The sequence below is a fragment of the Anarrhichthys ocellatus genome, unplaced genomic scaffold, assembly GCF_004355925.1.
Source record: "Anarrhichthys ocellatus isolate YVR2014 unplaced genomic scaffold, GSC_Weel_1.0 scaffold23, whole genome shotgun sequence".
Lineage (NCBI taxonomy): Eukaryota > Metazoa > Chordata > Actinopteri > Perciformes > Anarhichadidae > Anarrhichthys > Anarrhichthys ocellatus.
The window spans coordinates 3,219,779-3,235,071 of record NW_022280053.1 but is presented as its reverse complement, the minus strand read 5'-3'; the positions used below and the strand labels follow the sequence as shown (position 1 = coordinate 3,235,071).

Sequence of the window (15,293 nt, the reverse complement as noted above, 5' to 3'; positions counted from 1 at the left end):
CCCCCCCCCATATCATAGTATCGTAGACACCACTACGCATTACTGACACTTTAGATAGATGTAACATTCATACGATAATGATAAACAGACTGGTTTTTTATGTTTGGTTTTATAGCTATATATGACATGTAAACACTGCATTAAATTTCATCCAAAACTATACTCCTGAAGTGTCATGCATGGTTTACCAATCCAGCATTTTGTGCTTTCCTGAAGTTAGAACTATTGCAGGATCGGACAGCGAAGGCGCTGGAGTAGTGCGTCATGCAGCCACACAGGTAGAGGTTCTCAATTGTCAGAAGAACGTGCAGCCGAGGGAGCTCCTTCAGCAGGATTCAAACATGCTTGTGGCTTTTTTAAAACTCTTTCTGCCGCTCGGCACGAAGACAGTTCCTTTGCCAGATGTGGCGGTGATGTTCTCAGGAGAGGGAGGAAAAAGAATTTAGAAAACCGGGAGTTGTCTGCAAATTAAAGTAATTCCTCCGTCTCTCCTGTGAGATATCACAGGAAGGAATATTGGGTGTTTTCCAGCTAGTCTGTGGACGTCTGTGTGTTAAGAAGTTGGATGAGAGTTTCATCTTCTGTTTTTTGGTGTAAAGATTCATTCACATCACTTTCTTTGCACCAGCTCTCCCCCCCCCCCGGTCATATCAACAAGGTTTCTGTCTTTACCAGCATTTTCTTTGTCATGGTCTGTTGCCTTATTATAATTCATGTTATTACTCTTTATTGTATTGCTGCACTTCCTCTTTACCCTGCTATTGGACTCACCCCAAATAAATCGACTTTTAGATTACTGATTGCATTTTACTGGAGAATAACGTAAAAATGCAAGTGGTGGCTCACAAGTATCGGCAGCATGGTCTTTAAACTGTCAACACTCCTTTTGTCTTTTTCAAGTGCTGCACTGAAGAGCTGATCTGTTTATGTGGGCAGTTTCTCTGCCTTGTATAATACAAACACCAAGCAGCATGCCCCCCCCCCAATACAGTGAAATTGTCAAAAATCCAATTGGTTTTTTGTTTTAAAATACAATTTTTCTGTACCATAGTGATTCCCTGATTGGACAGCTGTATATATTGCTTCTTAACTATTGGTGATGACCTCGCTACTTCACAATTTAGACATTTATTTGCCGGCTCTGCCAAGATCTGTACAGTTGATATGCTAGTGGGTTGCCTGTAATTCATGCTTGGGAAATTCTGTAACATAGTTTCTATTAATAAATGTATGTAAAGGATAGACCCCCCCCCCCCCAACCACCCTGTCTGCACACTACTGAACCTGTCCATTGGTTGAGGGGAGAGGAAGTGGATTGATATGATGTGCAAACTCTTGATTCCTCGTCACTATATGGAGTGGAGAATGGGGCACTTTTGTTTTCTTTTGCCACCCAGTCGTCCCTCCTCCACATGGGGAGGGGCCTGCATCGCTGTCTTAACGTTTGGGGAGTGGGGATTGGTTTGTTATTGTGGGAAGTTGGTGGGCTGGGTCTTCCTTTTTCCTGTGTCCCACTTCCTGCTTTTGTCTGTCCACAAGTACAACAAAAAAAAGTACATATGTATAAATTTTTAAAGGAGCTGTGCTAACATTTAAATGCGTTTCTTGAGTGTATATGATTTAAAAAAATGTTGACATTTTGATTTTAATGACAAAATACTCTAGACAGAAAAAATAAATTATACATAACCTGTTGCCGTGTGTCTGTTTACTGAAGAAAAAGATCACACACGTGATGTATTTCAAGTAGCACAACTGCTTGTTATTTTATTGCAACAAAAATTGCACCAAGGCTAGAGAGAGAGAGAAACAAATAGGAAAAACAGAAAACGTATTTACAAAGGAAAGCAAAGTGTGTCTACAAAATTGGTGAGGAGGCTTAGACATTAAAGATGGGTAGTGGTATGGTGAAGGAGCGGAATAAAAAAAATAAAGAGAGCCAACACTGACAGTACCATGTTGAAGTCAAGGCAGCTTGCAGTTGACTTGTGCAGTCAGATCGGGCACATAGGGGTGAGGCGACTACAGCACGGATACTGAGGATGTCCAACAGTTACTGCAGAGCATGAAGGAACGTATGATGGTACAGTGGAATTTCATGGGCTCTTTTACTCTACAATGGTCAACTTCTCACTTATTCATCATCTTGTAAGACAGCAAGTGACAGATCCATAAACATTTCAGTCCAGTGTTTCCCCCAGGATATATATTTCGTTTTTTTCTGCTGGGGTGGAAAGGCCTCTGAAACAGCATTTGGGCCCCTCGTGATATTAGCCCTCCAACACTAATTCTCTCAAGGCAAAAAGAGTCTCTTCAGTGGCCAGAAGAAACACTGTTTCAGTCTGTGATCCCTCTTTGCAGATCAAACAGCATGCTGCTGTAAGGCTGAGCTGCTACTGGTGGCTTTTGTGACTGGCATGTATAGAAAGATGGATCAGTTTCATAAAAATAAGACAAAAAGGTCCAGTCTAAAGGACAACATAAAACAGTCGGATCCACTAAGTAGCAGATCGTGCACCCTGGTCCCTCTCCAGTACAGACTGGAGACAATAGGTTTTTGGTATGGCAATCACACATCCAATACACAACACAACGATCCACAGTTCTGCACATGTGACGTGGCAAATGTAAAACAGCTCTGCCACTAGTGTTTAAGGCACTATGTGTTACCAAAGGTGAAGGCCACTAGCTTGTTCCGCCTCATTTGCTTGCTCCCATTATTATTTTATGGCACATGGTTGCAAATACTGCAAAAAAAAAAAAAAAGCATTCATACGGAACAATCACTGGCACGTTTTCATCACTCCGCACACAACCAATCACTGATGAAATGGCACAAAGCAATGCAACATGTTGGGTTGTGTTGGACAGAGGCATCGGGTTATAACACTGCGATTCCAGAAGCCCCCTAATTCTTACAGGTGACAATGGGAACTATGACATCAGTCGTTTAAAGTCTTAGAAAGGCACCCGAGAACAAGGTGAGGTCAATTGTTTTGTTTTTGCTCATTGTCGCATCACTAACAGTAATGGAAACAAATACCACAGGCCTCTTTTCTACTGGTGTCATCGATAAAGGGGAAGAAACAACTAGAATACATAAGACATTTCAAAAATGATTGGCTGAAAAGTCATGTCGGTAAAGAATTGGCCCCTCGCCTCCCATAAAGGCCAAAAGACACCGTTCGTGGTTAAGGCTTTTCAATATTGCACTCTGTCTGACGGTGCCGACAGAGAGGTTCCATCCACAATAACCACAGGCTTAAGAGTTTCAGAGCCAACTGTTAGTGTGAAACCTACACTCTGCTGCTGCTCTCCTGCAGGCTTTACCCTCAGATCTGCAACACGAGCTCGGCATCTGCCGCAGTTCATGCTCTCAGAAAGAAAAGGGTCGTCTTAGATACAGTTCATGTCAGTTTTTCATCTTGGTAGTTGAAGATTTTATGGCGCTACCTCTGAACAATGTCACTAATCTCTTTGACGGAGGACAGCAGCTTGCTGAAGTCCTGCTGGGCGTTGGCGCCCCCTGTGGCGGTTGGGCAGATCTGCAGCTCGCGCAGGCTGTTCTCCAGCTTGTTGATGGCCTCGCGGAAGGCGAACTTGTTCCTCATCTGCTGTATGGAGTCGACGTAGCTCACGCAGTACTTGGACAGGTTCTTGCCGGCCTCCAGCACGGCGCTGTGGCTGCCCGTCTGCTCCGAGTTGCGGCAAATGGCAGCGCGGAGCAGCTCGGTGCCTTCCAGTACCATCTTGCGCGTCACGGCCGAGTTCGGGGTGCGCTCGGCGGCCTGGCGGGGAGCCGTCTTGCGGAGGGAGCGTCGGGTGTTCACCAAGGGGATGAAAGCAGTGGGCGAGCTCAGGTCGCCCGGGGAGGTGAGGGAGGAAGAGAAGCCTCCGAGGCTCTGGCTGGAGAGGGAGGTGGTCACTGAAGGGGAGGAGGTGGAGGTCTTTAACGGTTGAGGTTTGGAGGTGGAGCCCAGGGGCAGCTTCCTGGAGCCCTCACTGAGGGGTGAGCGGGCTTGGTCACTGGCAGTGGTTGTGTGGTGGGGCTCTGAGAGACAGGGGAGGCCCTTAGCTTTGATCTCTGAGGTGGTGAATGAGGGAGAGGAGAGTTCTTGCGTGGGGCTGCGGGAAATCTTGCCCGTTTTGGCATTGGTGGGTGGTGGAGGAGGGGCTGGCTTGGGTTTCTGTAACTTTCCTCTTTCCCTGACAGATGACGAGTCCACACCGTGCCTGTGTCTGCGGGCCCTGCACTCATCTGCAGCGGCCCCTAGAGCAGGGAACACATTGGGCTTGAGAAGCTCGGCGTGGAGAGCGCTGGTCTTGGAGTTTTCCAGTCCCGGCAACCCTGGTCTCCTGACCACCTTAGGTGTTAATGCCTGGGTACTGGAACCAGGACTAAGATCGGTGTCTCTGCCTAGAAAGGCAGAGGACACGTCTGATAAGGTGTTCAGATGTGGCGGGGGAGTCAGGGTGCCCTTTCGAGGGGCTTGCTCGCCGGTTCTCTTGCGTGGCAGAGCTGGCTTGCCCCCAAAGGTGCCCGAGTCAAAGTGCCGCTGGCCGAGGTCTCGCGGCAGAGTGACCGACTTCCATTCAGTGCCATCTGAGCTAGACGGCATGCTGGAGGACCAAAGAAAACGCTTCGAGTTAGACATGGATTCCTCCTCACTGGGCGGTGTTGTAGCCGCTTTCCCTCCGGGGCCAGGCACCGCAGGAGCGCCCTTCTTCCTGGGAAACAAAGGTCCCGGGTAGGTAGGGGCCCCGTTGGTGATGCCCCCCGCGCCATTATTGTTACTCAGGAACTTCGCGGAGTCGAGGCCATGCGTGATGTCATTAATGGCCAAAGATGCACCGTTGTTGAAGCCGTCGCTGTCTCGGAGATCTGGAGTCGCGCCCCTCCTGTCAGGGTGGACGTCCATCTCTCTGAAGGAGGAACTGCGCTTGGGTGGAGCAGGAGCATTCTTTTTCTTTTTCTTTATGAGACTGAGAAAGCCACTGCCTCGTGTCTTGTCCTTGTCTTTGGGTATCAAGCGGTCGTCCTCATTCAGGTTACTGTCCAGTGGGGGGCGCTCTTTCCTGGGGAGCATGGGTGACGACACAGCTACCTCCGGCTCCAATGGGTCTGAGGAAGTGCCCAAAAAGAAGTAGGAGATCATCAGTGATAAAGAAGAACACAATACTTTTACCAATTATCAAACTAAATTTACAAAACACTTGGTACTGGATACTTGAAAATGTATTTACCATTTTACAAGAAGTTGCAGCAACAAGGGCAAGAGGTGCAGTGGGTGTGATTGTGTCTCACCTGGACTGTCTCCATCCCGGTTATCCATGTTTTTGCGTAGACTTCTGGTTTTGGTGGGCAGCTGTGGAGCCTGCTGGATGGGACCTAATGTTGCCTTCTTCCCTTTCTTGCCGAGTTCCTTTTCCACCTCTGTCAGTAAAGACACAGTTGAGATTCAACCTACCTTTTCACATCTTAATAGCGAAGACAATACAACCATTACAAGAGGGTATTTGTGTGGATAGTAAAAAGTAACGCCCACAAGTAAAGGTGCTTTGGATATCAAAGAAAGCAGAACTGACCATCTGAGATGCTTGACTCCTGGAACATGGTCTCGAAGGCTTGGTGCGTTTCAGCAAAAGACGGACGCTCTGAGGGGTTCCACCTCCAACCTGACAGGAAGACAAAAAAAAGAAGGATTAAAAGGTCTAGAGTGCTAGAGTGCTTCAAATCGTATTCTGGATCGATCACTTTTGCTACTCACAGTCCCTCATAAGCTCGTAGACCTTCTCGGGGCAGCCCTCCGGTCGGTCCATGCGGTAGTCTTTCTCCAGCAGCTCGTACACCTGGGACAGGTCGATGCCGGGGTAGGGAGACATGCCGTAGGTGGCGATCTCCCACAGCAGCACACCAAATGCTGGAGATGTAGGCACAAGACAGCTAGTTGTGCTATTCATACAACAATCAACAACAGAAACATGTCAAGAGCTAAATGACTGGAATGTAAAGCCACGGGAACAAGTGTTTTCCCTTGTTGAATAGGAACCTGAAGCAGGGACATTGGGAATACATTTTAGCATTTCGCGATGACATCAAACTTACCCCAGACATCAGATTTAATAGAAAACTTGTTGTAGGCCAGACTCTCTGGAGCGGTCCACTTGATGGGGAACTTGGCCCCAGCATGAGCCGTGTAGGTGTCTCCAGTCATCAGCCGGCTCAGGCCGAAGTCTGCGACCTTTACCAGGTGGTTCTCCCCGACCAGACAGTTACGGGCAGCCAAGTCCCTGCAGGAGGAGAATGAGTGAGGAACAGGAGGCCGGGGTGGAATCCGGACTTTATAAAACCCGTAACAGTAAACTAAACAAAATAAATGCATAAGCTGACTTGAACATATAGCCATTAGCAGGACAAAACAACGACAAAGACGAAGTAAGAAAAATCAATAGTATGTCTTGTTACAACATCAACTGTAGTGTTTGATTCCTACAGATGTGTTTGTGTGGCTCAGAGTCACAAGCTGAGTCTTGTCAGGTTTAAAAATTAAAATGCAGTTTAGCAAATACAAAAGACATAAATCATTGCTTCTAAGGGACCTTGTTAAACGTGCCAGAACAAACGAGCTATCCATCAACATGGGCTTGAGTGTGATACAAGTCAAGAAAAAGAGTAATTGAGATTTAAGGACAAAGATGTTTTCTTTAATATTTGATCAGCTCTGACTGAGACCACCAGGCTGCCTGACAAACCTTTGACAACGAAACCTGAATTAAATTTACTCAGATTCACTACTGTGCGACCTCTTTTGATTTCATTTAGACTGGAAAAAGGAAGAGTAAGGTCCCCGACACCCACCTGTGTATGAAGTTTTTTTTCTCCAGGTACTCCATAGCAGAGGAGATCTGTGTGGCCATGTGGAGCAGCACCACTGCATTGACCTCCTCTCTGTTGCACTCCCTCAGGTAGTCCAGTAGGTTCCCGTGGGTCATGAACTCTGTGATGATGTAGAACGGTGGCTCCCGTGTGCATACACCTGCCAAGCAAACAAGTTAGCAAAACAAAACACATCACTATTTACTGCATGTAGCATGAAAATATACTGCTGCACTGAACTATAAACTATTTAACCTGCAAACATGAGTACATCTGCAAAAAAATCCTGGTTAATAGTTCTTCTGAGCCTAAAAATAAAATCCTCTCTTCAAACGCAGGTTATAGGATATAGATATAAGTTAACATACCCAACAGTTGTACCAGGTTGGGGTGTTTGATCTCTTTCATGACAGCGGCCTCCTTAAGAAACTCCTCCACCTCCATTGTATCCTCCTGGAAAGTTATTGGCAAAAAAAAGTGAGCAAAACCATAGGAAAACCTGGTGTTGTATGGATGCAGTTGCATCCATACAACACCAGGTGGTAGCGTTATTCAGCCAAATTACAGATTAACAGCCGACAAAGTGTTGATATGCGACTATCGTAGGTTGACTAGACATACGGCCTTTTCTCATAATGTCAAATGAGCTCGTAAATAAAACTAGATCTCGCTGTTACCTTGAGTGTCTTGACAGCCACGGTGAGGTTGTACTTCTTCCAAACGCCCTCGTACACTTCCCCGTACTGGCCCCCTCCCAGCTTGTGCTTCATGGTAATGTCGGTGCGCTCCATCTCCCACTTATCGTAGTTGGGAGAAACCCCGTAGATGGTGGGCTTGTTGCGCTTCGGCGCCGGGTAGTGCAGCGTGGTGATGAGGCCGTCTGACACCGTGGAGTGGTGGTGCACCAGCTCCGCCAGCGTGTTGAAGCGGCTCTCCGACGAGACGTACAGCTGGAGGAGAGAGAGATTCTACATTTGAGTAGATGTACACGAGAGGTCAGTTCAGTTTAGGATATTGACAGACTTTTTTTTTAGCAACTAACACTTATTTCCTAAACCAGATATCTGCCATATTTTGGGATTTTGGATTAAGACAAGATAAATTATTTTCAACTGAGTAAAGTATTGATAAAACAACAAACATTTTCCTCATAAAGAACCGTCTTAAACCATTCAAAACTCACACGGCATTACTCAGGAAGCTGGTGGAGGGAAGGATATTGGTCAGGGCTCAGTGGACAGTCTTTTCCATTGTCCAAGTCTTACATAACCCTAAAAATGATTTGCTCTACAATCTGCACTGTGCATTTCTTTACTTGTGAACGGGCTCTTTGAGCGAGCTGAAGGCATGTGGAGGAAAAATGGAAAAGAGGATTTAATGGTCGGTTGGCTGCTCCACTGGCTTAAACATTGACCGCTTACTAAATTAAGGGGAAAAAAATCAGCTTGGCTGACATGTAGACCGTAGTTATTCAGAGCAGTATTAATCACAGAGTCAGTGCGAAACAAAGCTGCAGCTCGGGGGAGTACTGAGGTAATCCTAAATTATTGGAGAAGTCTATCATACCAGACTCTTGAGTTGTAGCTCAGTGGGAGGATGGAAAACAATATGAGATGGGGAACCGGGTGTCTGTGCGTGTGTGTGTGTTCGTGCATACTTGGCTTCATCTGTCTGTACTAATGCATGTCTTAGCATGGGCGTCAGTGTCTGGCTGGCCTTCGCGTCTGCTGGCCATGAGCAGCACAGCGGTGGTTAGAGGCATTCTTGTCATAGCTAGCGTTCCTCAAGCTAGCTCACCTCTCTGCCTCACTGACGGGAGGGTGACACGGCCAGAATGGCAGCAGCTTCTCCATCAATGCAGCAATTTGGGGGAATCCCACAGAAGACATTCAGCTCTACATACAAATGCGCCCGACACTTTTTTTTTTTTTTTTTACCATCAGGTTAGGGTACCCTGCACCTTATTAAAAATACAATAACCGTGAGCACCAGACACCCTTCCCTCTTTCCTTCCCTAATCACACCTTCATCATTAAGTAGACAGAAGTTAATCTTGGTGTGTGTGTGTTTCCTGATAACTACCTTGCCGTCAGACGCAGTGTTAATCCTGTAATGGTAGACTCTCCCCTCGTACCGCAGCGAAATGGACCTCTGGCCGGGGCTGCTCTCGCTCTCCCGCACCAGAAAGCTCCCGTTGATGCCCGAGCTGAGCAGGTACTCTGCGGCGTTGCGTGACACGGGTCCATGGTACCAGCTGTGCTTCTCCAGGCTGTTGACCGGGGTGATGTAGTTGGATGGCACCCAACCCTGGCCATTCTTGGTCTGTGCCTCGCACCACTCGCCGTTGTGGTTGTAACCCAGCACACGTAGCTTCTCTCCTAGTCAACATGTGAGATTATACATTTCTTTTAATTATCAAGGAAGTAACTTGTTGGCTGCATACTCATACTTGTATGGTTACAGCTCACTCCTGTGATCTCAGAGAGAGAATTTGCAGGAATTCACTGTATCTAATCTTTTCCACCAGTCATTTGTGACCCTGACTAAAGAAATGCACTTCTCTACATTAGTTGAGATGGGATAGAACAAAAACCTTACTTTAAATTAGCTCAAATTAGTTTTTTATCTGGCAAATGTTCCCATAAAGTAAAATGAACTTTTTCTGAGCAGCTATTCATATTAGAGTGAAGTGGAAAGTATCGTTGAACATGACATTTTCTTGTTTATTCCGGTGCATGTGTTCTCTCCTTCCTTCCTCTGTTTGTCGGTGCGATCCATCTGCGGTATTGTTTTATTGTCGGTTCAGAAGAAAAATAACATGTGTGAGACCATCGTCAGGAAGTGAGAGTCAGACAGGGATGGAGACAGAGAGGGAAGGAGACAGGAAGTCAATAAGTAGATCCCCAGTAAGATTCATAACCTTATTGAAACTCTCTCATCCCTTTTTTTTGTCATTTCCAACATCCACCAATTGTGACAGTTGTCAAAAATGTAGAAATCCATAAAATGATTACCGATATATTGATTCAAAATGTCTGAATCGTTCCTAGTTGAGCACAAACTACTCCATATAAACTAACCTTTAGTAATGCTGAGTGTGTTGTCACCACTGGCCACGAAATCATAGAGTGCGACAAACAGGTTGGGGTCATTCTCGCTGGGTCCGGCCAACAGGTTCTCTTTGGAGTTCCAGCGGGCCGCTTCGGTCAGACCCTGACTCTCAAAGTCTGGTCTCTGGAGAGCTTCTGAAAAAACAAAAGAGAGAACACGTGCAGTCAGATAAACCAGTGAGGGAAAACATGAAACACTGCGATGCTGAGGGGAGAGCTGTCGCCGTTTGTTTGGTCTGCAGAAGCACTGGGAGGAGGTTTTCCCATACAGTTCTACACATGTAGGATGATTCAGCAACAATGTCAACTGCCGCCTGACCATGTGTCATTTAAATTCCTCTATATGTCCTTCAACCGGGCCTCGCTCCAACAAGCAGAGCATCAGCTGTGAGCACAACACGGGATTAGAGTACAAAACCTGATCATGTGACCCACTCATGTTCACGCCGTCTTTTTAACTTTTCATTTCCTGGATTATCCCTGCTTAGTATTCACTTTCTTTAATACGGAGACAACTAGCACTCATCAGACCGTGAATCTTCACCGTAACTGTAAAATGGATGTGCTTGCACTCGCAGGTAATGAGCCTGGGTTAATTACATACACATCTGGAATTATAGCAATTTTAGAGCAGTAACGCTGACGTCTAAAATGTGGAAAATGGAAAACTGACGAGACGACAATTGTGTTTATGGGGAAGAGAGACAACAGAGGAGTGAAGTGAAGAGAGATTTTATAACTGCTGTTTGGCCTAAACGTGAGCTTTATTGTGTGGCTTGCTCAGCTGTTGTCACACATGTTTTAGAGGCATCTTATATTTCATCCCCCCCAGCTCACAACACCCACATCCCTCCAACAGAGACAACAGGCTACAGCTGCACGAGGTTTTCACCTTCCACTGAGAATTTCACACTGTGGAAGACACGAGGAGGAGGAGGAGGTGTTTCAAATCACTTTGTAAGAAAACAGCAACAGCACATAGTACACAGGGCCATTAGGAAACCAACCAAACGCATTGAAACTGAACTTGAGCTTCCAACTCTCCACAATAACAGTACGACTGGAAAATTGGATTGAACTGATGATGTCACAAAGACACGTCACTTTCAAGGCTACTGTTGTGAAAATGTGATATTTTGGAGATTCAAGCTTTTAATCATATGGTGGAAAGCACTGGAGAAAAGTCCCCTGGTTGCTAAATGTAGCACATTAGGACTTGCTCACCACTTTTATTGCAGAAGTGGACGTTAGTTGAGAAAAAAAAGAGACGGATCTGCATTGTGTTTCTGCAAAAAAAATAAGGAGGTCACCCGATGTGTCTTATGCACAAACATTATGCATGTAGAAGGAGTGCTCATAAGGTCTGTCTGGTCTTAAAGACTCAGCTCAGCCAAAAATCATCCGAAACCCATTTACTGTACCACAGCACAACTGTGACGTATTCACAATTTAAGGATTATTACCTTGGCATGGGGATAAGGACGATGTGCTTGAAGTAAAGGCACAGCTGAATATGTGGGAAACACAGCAGCGGCTGAATAGAAGAGTAACATGTACCTCTGTGGTTGCTTTAGGCTGTAAGCAGCTACGGGTACACTCAGGGCAAGTCTATTTCTAAAGCTGTCGTCAACAAGGTAATTCAGGTTAAATTGAATTACATTGCAGCCACAGTGATGTTCAAGATAATAAGTAGTCCCAAGTTTAACTTAATAAAGTGCAGTGGCAAACAGAAAAAGGATAAAAACTGAGGTTTGGAGCAGATCTCAAGTTTGATCCAGATATGTGCTCGTCCACGTTTAGTTGTGACAGTCAGCAGACGTGTCCCAGACAATCTGACCAACCCCAGAGTTTGATCTGAGAAGTGATGGGATCGACTCCTCTGGTCTCGATGCTCCTGGATGATTAAGTCCACAGCGTGCACTGTTATTGTATGTGAGCTCATACAACAATCAATACAACACAGTTCTTTATTTCCGCGTTGTCAAAATGAATGTTAAAAATCTCCAAATAAAACTACACAGTCAAACTCCAGCAGCCGCAGAACTCGACTGAAGAGCAACATATTCAAAAGAAAGTAATTTCCCAAGAGACGTCTGATTGCAGTGGACAGAATTATTAAACTAAATGGAAACTCCTCCTCCTTCCTGGAACTAGTTTGGGGGGGGGGGGGGGGGGGACTCATTGGGAATCGCAGCACCGTTATCTCAGTCGAGCCAAGCTTAAAAACAAAATCATAAAACCAGATTGTCATTGATGTTGAAATCATTTTAAATACATCTCCTGTCAAAGACTAGATGTTTAATGAAGATAAATTCAGTGTGTTATAAACATTCTTTGCCAATTCTGTGTGACAGTGCTGAACACAGACGGAATTGATATGAAATATGATTAATTAAGTTTTGTACATGAAGTCTAGAAGTGTGCTTCTGGGAGTTGGTGTGTAACCCCGAGTGTGTTCATGTTATTGTGTCCAACCCAGCTGGAGGAGCTTTGGCCTCACAGTTGGAGAAGATATGTGTTTGCGAGTTTCCTCATAGAAAGAAGTAAACAAAGAATTTGTAGCACGCGAGACTAACTAGTATTAACCCCTACGGAGAGGTAAACAGAACATATGTGACCCAAAGCCGGTCACATGACAGTGTTGACAAAATGCAGGTATCAGTGTGTTTGGAGGCTAATGAAGGACTTTCACACGGCTTCATCTGCAAAAGTTAGACCCGCCAGCCTGAGCACGCTTAGACAATCAAGGCCAAATAGGGAACTACTTTATGGTCACAAACCTGCCATTTTGGCTGTGAGAATGCGCCAAATTCAATTTCATCTGGAGCATACTGCCAAGCTCAGACTCTCACATTTAGGTGAGTTACAATGCTAAAAACAGGCCTGTTGCATTTGGAGCAACAAGCATGGGTATTCCCCTAAGCAGGCAGAGATACAGGTGAAGATGTGAGCAAATAAAAAGACAGACTGTTTCTTAACTATTAGATGCACAAAGAATGTAGGCTTAAGCTGAGGCCAGAGACCACGTTAGATAGAAAAAGCTCCACGAGGCAAGATGCAGAACTGAGAGCCAGCAGGACATACCATGTGTCCAGAGTCTGGCCCGGCCATAAAGTGTGTGGGCAGCGCAGTCGAGCGGCCAATGCCACACATGTCCACTTCACAGGCCACACATACCACAGCTCTCTGTGAGAGGGCAACAGCACACTGACACATGGACCACGACAACACAGGCTCCAACCAGAGGAGAAAATAGAAGACGTCTGGAAGAGGAAACTACAAAGATGCATAACAGAATCTTTTCTTTGGTTCCACTTGGTCCTGGTAAGCAGGAGAGTCTTGCTCGTTTTGATCCCAGTCATCTTAAATTTGCTCATTGACACCTTGGATGGAAAAACAAATGCAACCAACTATCAACAGAAACCAGCAGTAGTCTGGGTCCAAAACCATGAACTTATTTGTGGTCCATACAATATTCATATTGCGTTCCCCTGCTGTTATGCTAATAAACTATCTTCATTCTAATGATAATAATCAAAAAGAACATCTCAGCATGAGATTCGCTGTGCCATGTACCATATGGTCTGGAAATTAGAGACTCTTTATCACTGTCATCCACTTCAGTGGGGAGCGTACCAGAACTATTAACTCTATTAAATCATTTGGTTGCACAATATCTGGCCCACATAAGACTCCACCGAGTCTTCCATTGCCAATCAATTACTATGTTGATCGTGTACAGACTCGATGTGCCCTGGATTTTTATCCAAATTGCCTTGTGCAACTTTTATACATCACAGGCAAATCAATTACCCACTTCAACTGTGACCAGCGCTGTGTAATTAGAAGTAATGGAAAAGAGGTAATCGCTAGTCTGCTATACTACAAAGAGTGGGTGAAATATATAGATCCACATTATCTAAATCTGTTACAGACGCGATGAACAAGATGTGCCGGGACATAGAGACGTGGAAAGGAGCGGAGAGTGAGATTAGATCCCCTCAGCTCATAAACAAGAGTTAAGTGGGACACGACCAGGAGTCAGATTTCCTTGTATTCTTTTTCCACTTCTTTCCTCTTCAGCTAGCCAGTGTGTCTGGCTTCCCTCACCCTCCCCTGTGCTCACTCTCTGCTTCTCCCTCCCCATTCTTGTGTTTCCACACAACTGTGTTACACTGGGATATTTCATCTTTTATCCTTCCCAATGTGTCCCCTAAAGCCCCTGCTTTTTTCCCCATCTTTGTGACATCCGTACTTACATTTTTGTTTATATTTCTCCAAAGTAAACTTTTAAAATCACGGCTCGAGGCTAAAAGACGGGACGACAGCCACTCGCAAAGTATTCTTACCTTCCAAGTAACAGCTGGAGGAGGACGAGAGGCCTTTCTTAGATTTACACCCCACCAATTTCAGGCAAATCTCCAACATTTTCATTTGCTTTCTTTCCCTTCCCGCTTGAAAATGCTGTTTGCTTGTTCAAAATCAGACGTCCCTTCGAACGTTTCCCCCTCTACATGTGTCCAACGGGAGAAAAGTTCAAACGCAAGACAAAAACTGACAAAAAGGAGAAGCGGCACCGAGCCAGAGTAGGTTTTGAAATGTACTGGTTCTCTTTTCCTCAGTCCTTCCAGCTGCTGTATATCCTCTTTTTCCTCCACACGAAACAGGAAAAAGCAGAGTCCGCTGTCCGGCAAAAGTCTATCAACTTTCTCTTCTGAGCGTCTCCATGTTTTTTTTCTTCTCCCCCCCCCCTTTTGCTCTTGGGGTTTTGGTTAGCTCCACTTCTGTAAGACACACCGACGATCCAAAAAGGCACAGGTTTTGGTCCAAAGAGCTTGTTAGACCTGCAGATGTGTCAGAGGAGTGGGCAGTAGGGCGGTCTGAGCGGTGGCCATTCCTCTCTCCGGTCCTGAGCGAGTGTGTATCCGAGGCACTGGGACTACTCGTGCTGCAGCTGCCAACAAAGGGCCTCTTTCAGGCTCAGCCTGCTGCACTCAATGACATCAGCTGAGCCCTCCCACCTCCAGCAGCAAGCACACAATGAGAGGGAGAGACCGCTACCACACACAAGCACTCACCGAGAAGAGCACAAACACCATCACCCAGAAATTCACGCCGACATACGAGAGAAAAGCTGCGTGTGAGACCGAAGCTTTGATTGAAGTTTGGCTTCAGTAGAGGCCTTAAACGGCTCTTCCTTCCTTCTGTTGGGAGTCATGAGATGATTACAAGAAGCTCCTCCTCCAACTTTTAAACCCCCTCTCCTTCTGCCTCTCTCTCTTCTTTTTGACCATGCCCCCCCCCCC

General features: G+C 45.8%; 1 protein-coding gene across 4 annotated transcripts in view; it reads right to left on the bottom strand.

Moving 5' to 3' along the window:
• Window positions 1–1,736: 1,736 nt before the first annotated feature.
• Window positions 1,737–15,293, bottom strand: part of abl1 (c-abl oncogene 1, non-receptor tyrosine kinase) — a 25,852-nt gene continuing 12,295 nt past the window's right edge. Inside the window, exons 1-11 of one of the 4 annotated variants that reach the window (XM_031860022.1) lie at window positions 14,337–15,238; window positions 9,958–10,122; window positions 8,960–9,255; window positions 7,555–7,845; window positions 7,246–7,330; window positions 6,860–7,037; window positions 6,107–6,291; window positions 5,769–5,921; window positions 5,587–5,676; window positions 5,306–5,434; window positions 1,737–5,122 (exon numbers count right to left, since the gene is read on the bottom strand). In XM_031860022.1, coding sequence (XP_031715882.1) covers window positions 3,450–5,122; window positions 5,306–5,434; window positions 5,587–5,676; window positions 5,769–5,921; window positions 6,107–6,291; window positions 6,860–7,037; window positions 7,246–7,330; window positions 7,555–7,845; window positions 8,960–9,255; window positions 9,958–10,122; window positions 14,337–14,421 — 3,330 coding nt within the window. In that variant the 5' untranslated portion in view covers window positions 14,422–15,238 and the 3' untranslated portion in view covers window positions 1,737–3,449. Of the gene's footprint in view, window positions 5,123–5,305; window positions 5,435–5,586; window positions 5,677–5,768; window positions 5,922–6,106; window positions 6,292–6,859; window positions 7,038–7,245; window positions 7,331–7,554; window positions 7,846–8,959; window positions 9,256–9,957; window positions 10,123–14,336; window positions 15,239–15,293 lie in introns of those variants that run through there. The other 3 variants (XM_031860023.1, XM_031860020.1, XM_031860021.1) reach the window with 3 other exon arrangements.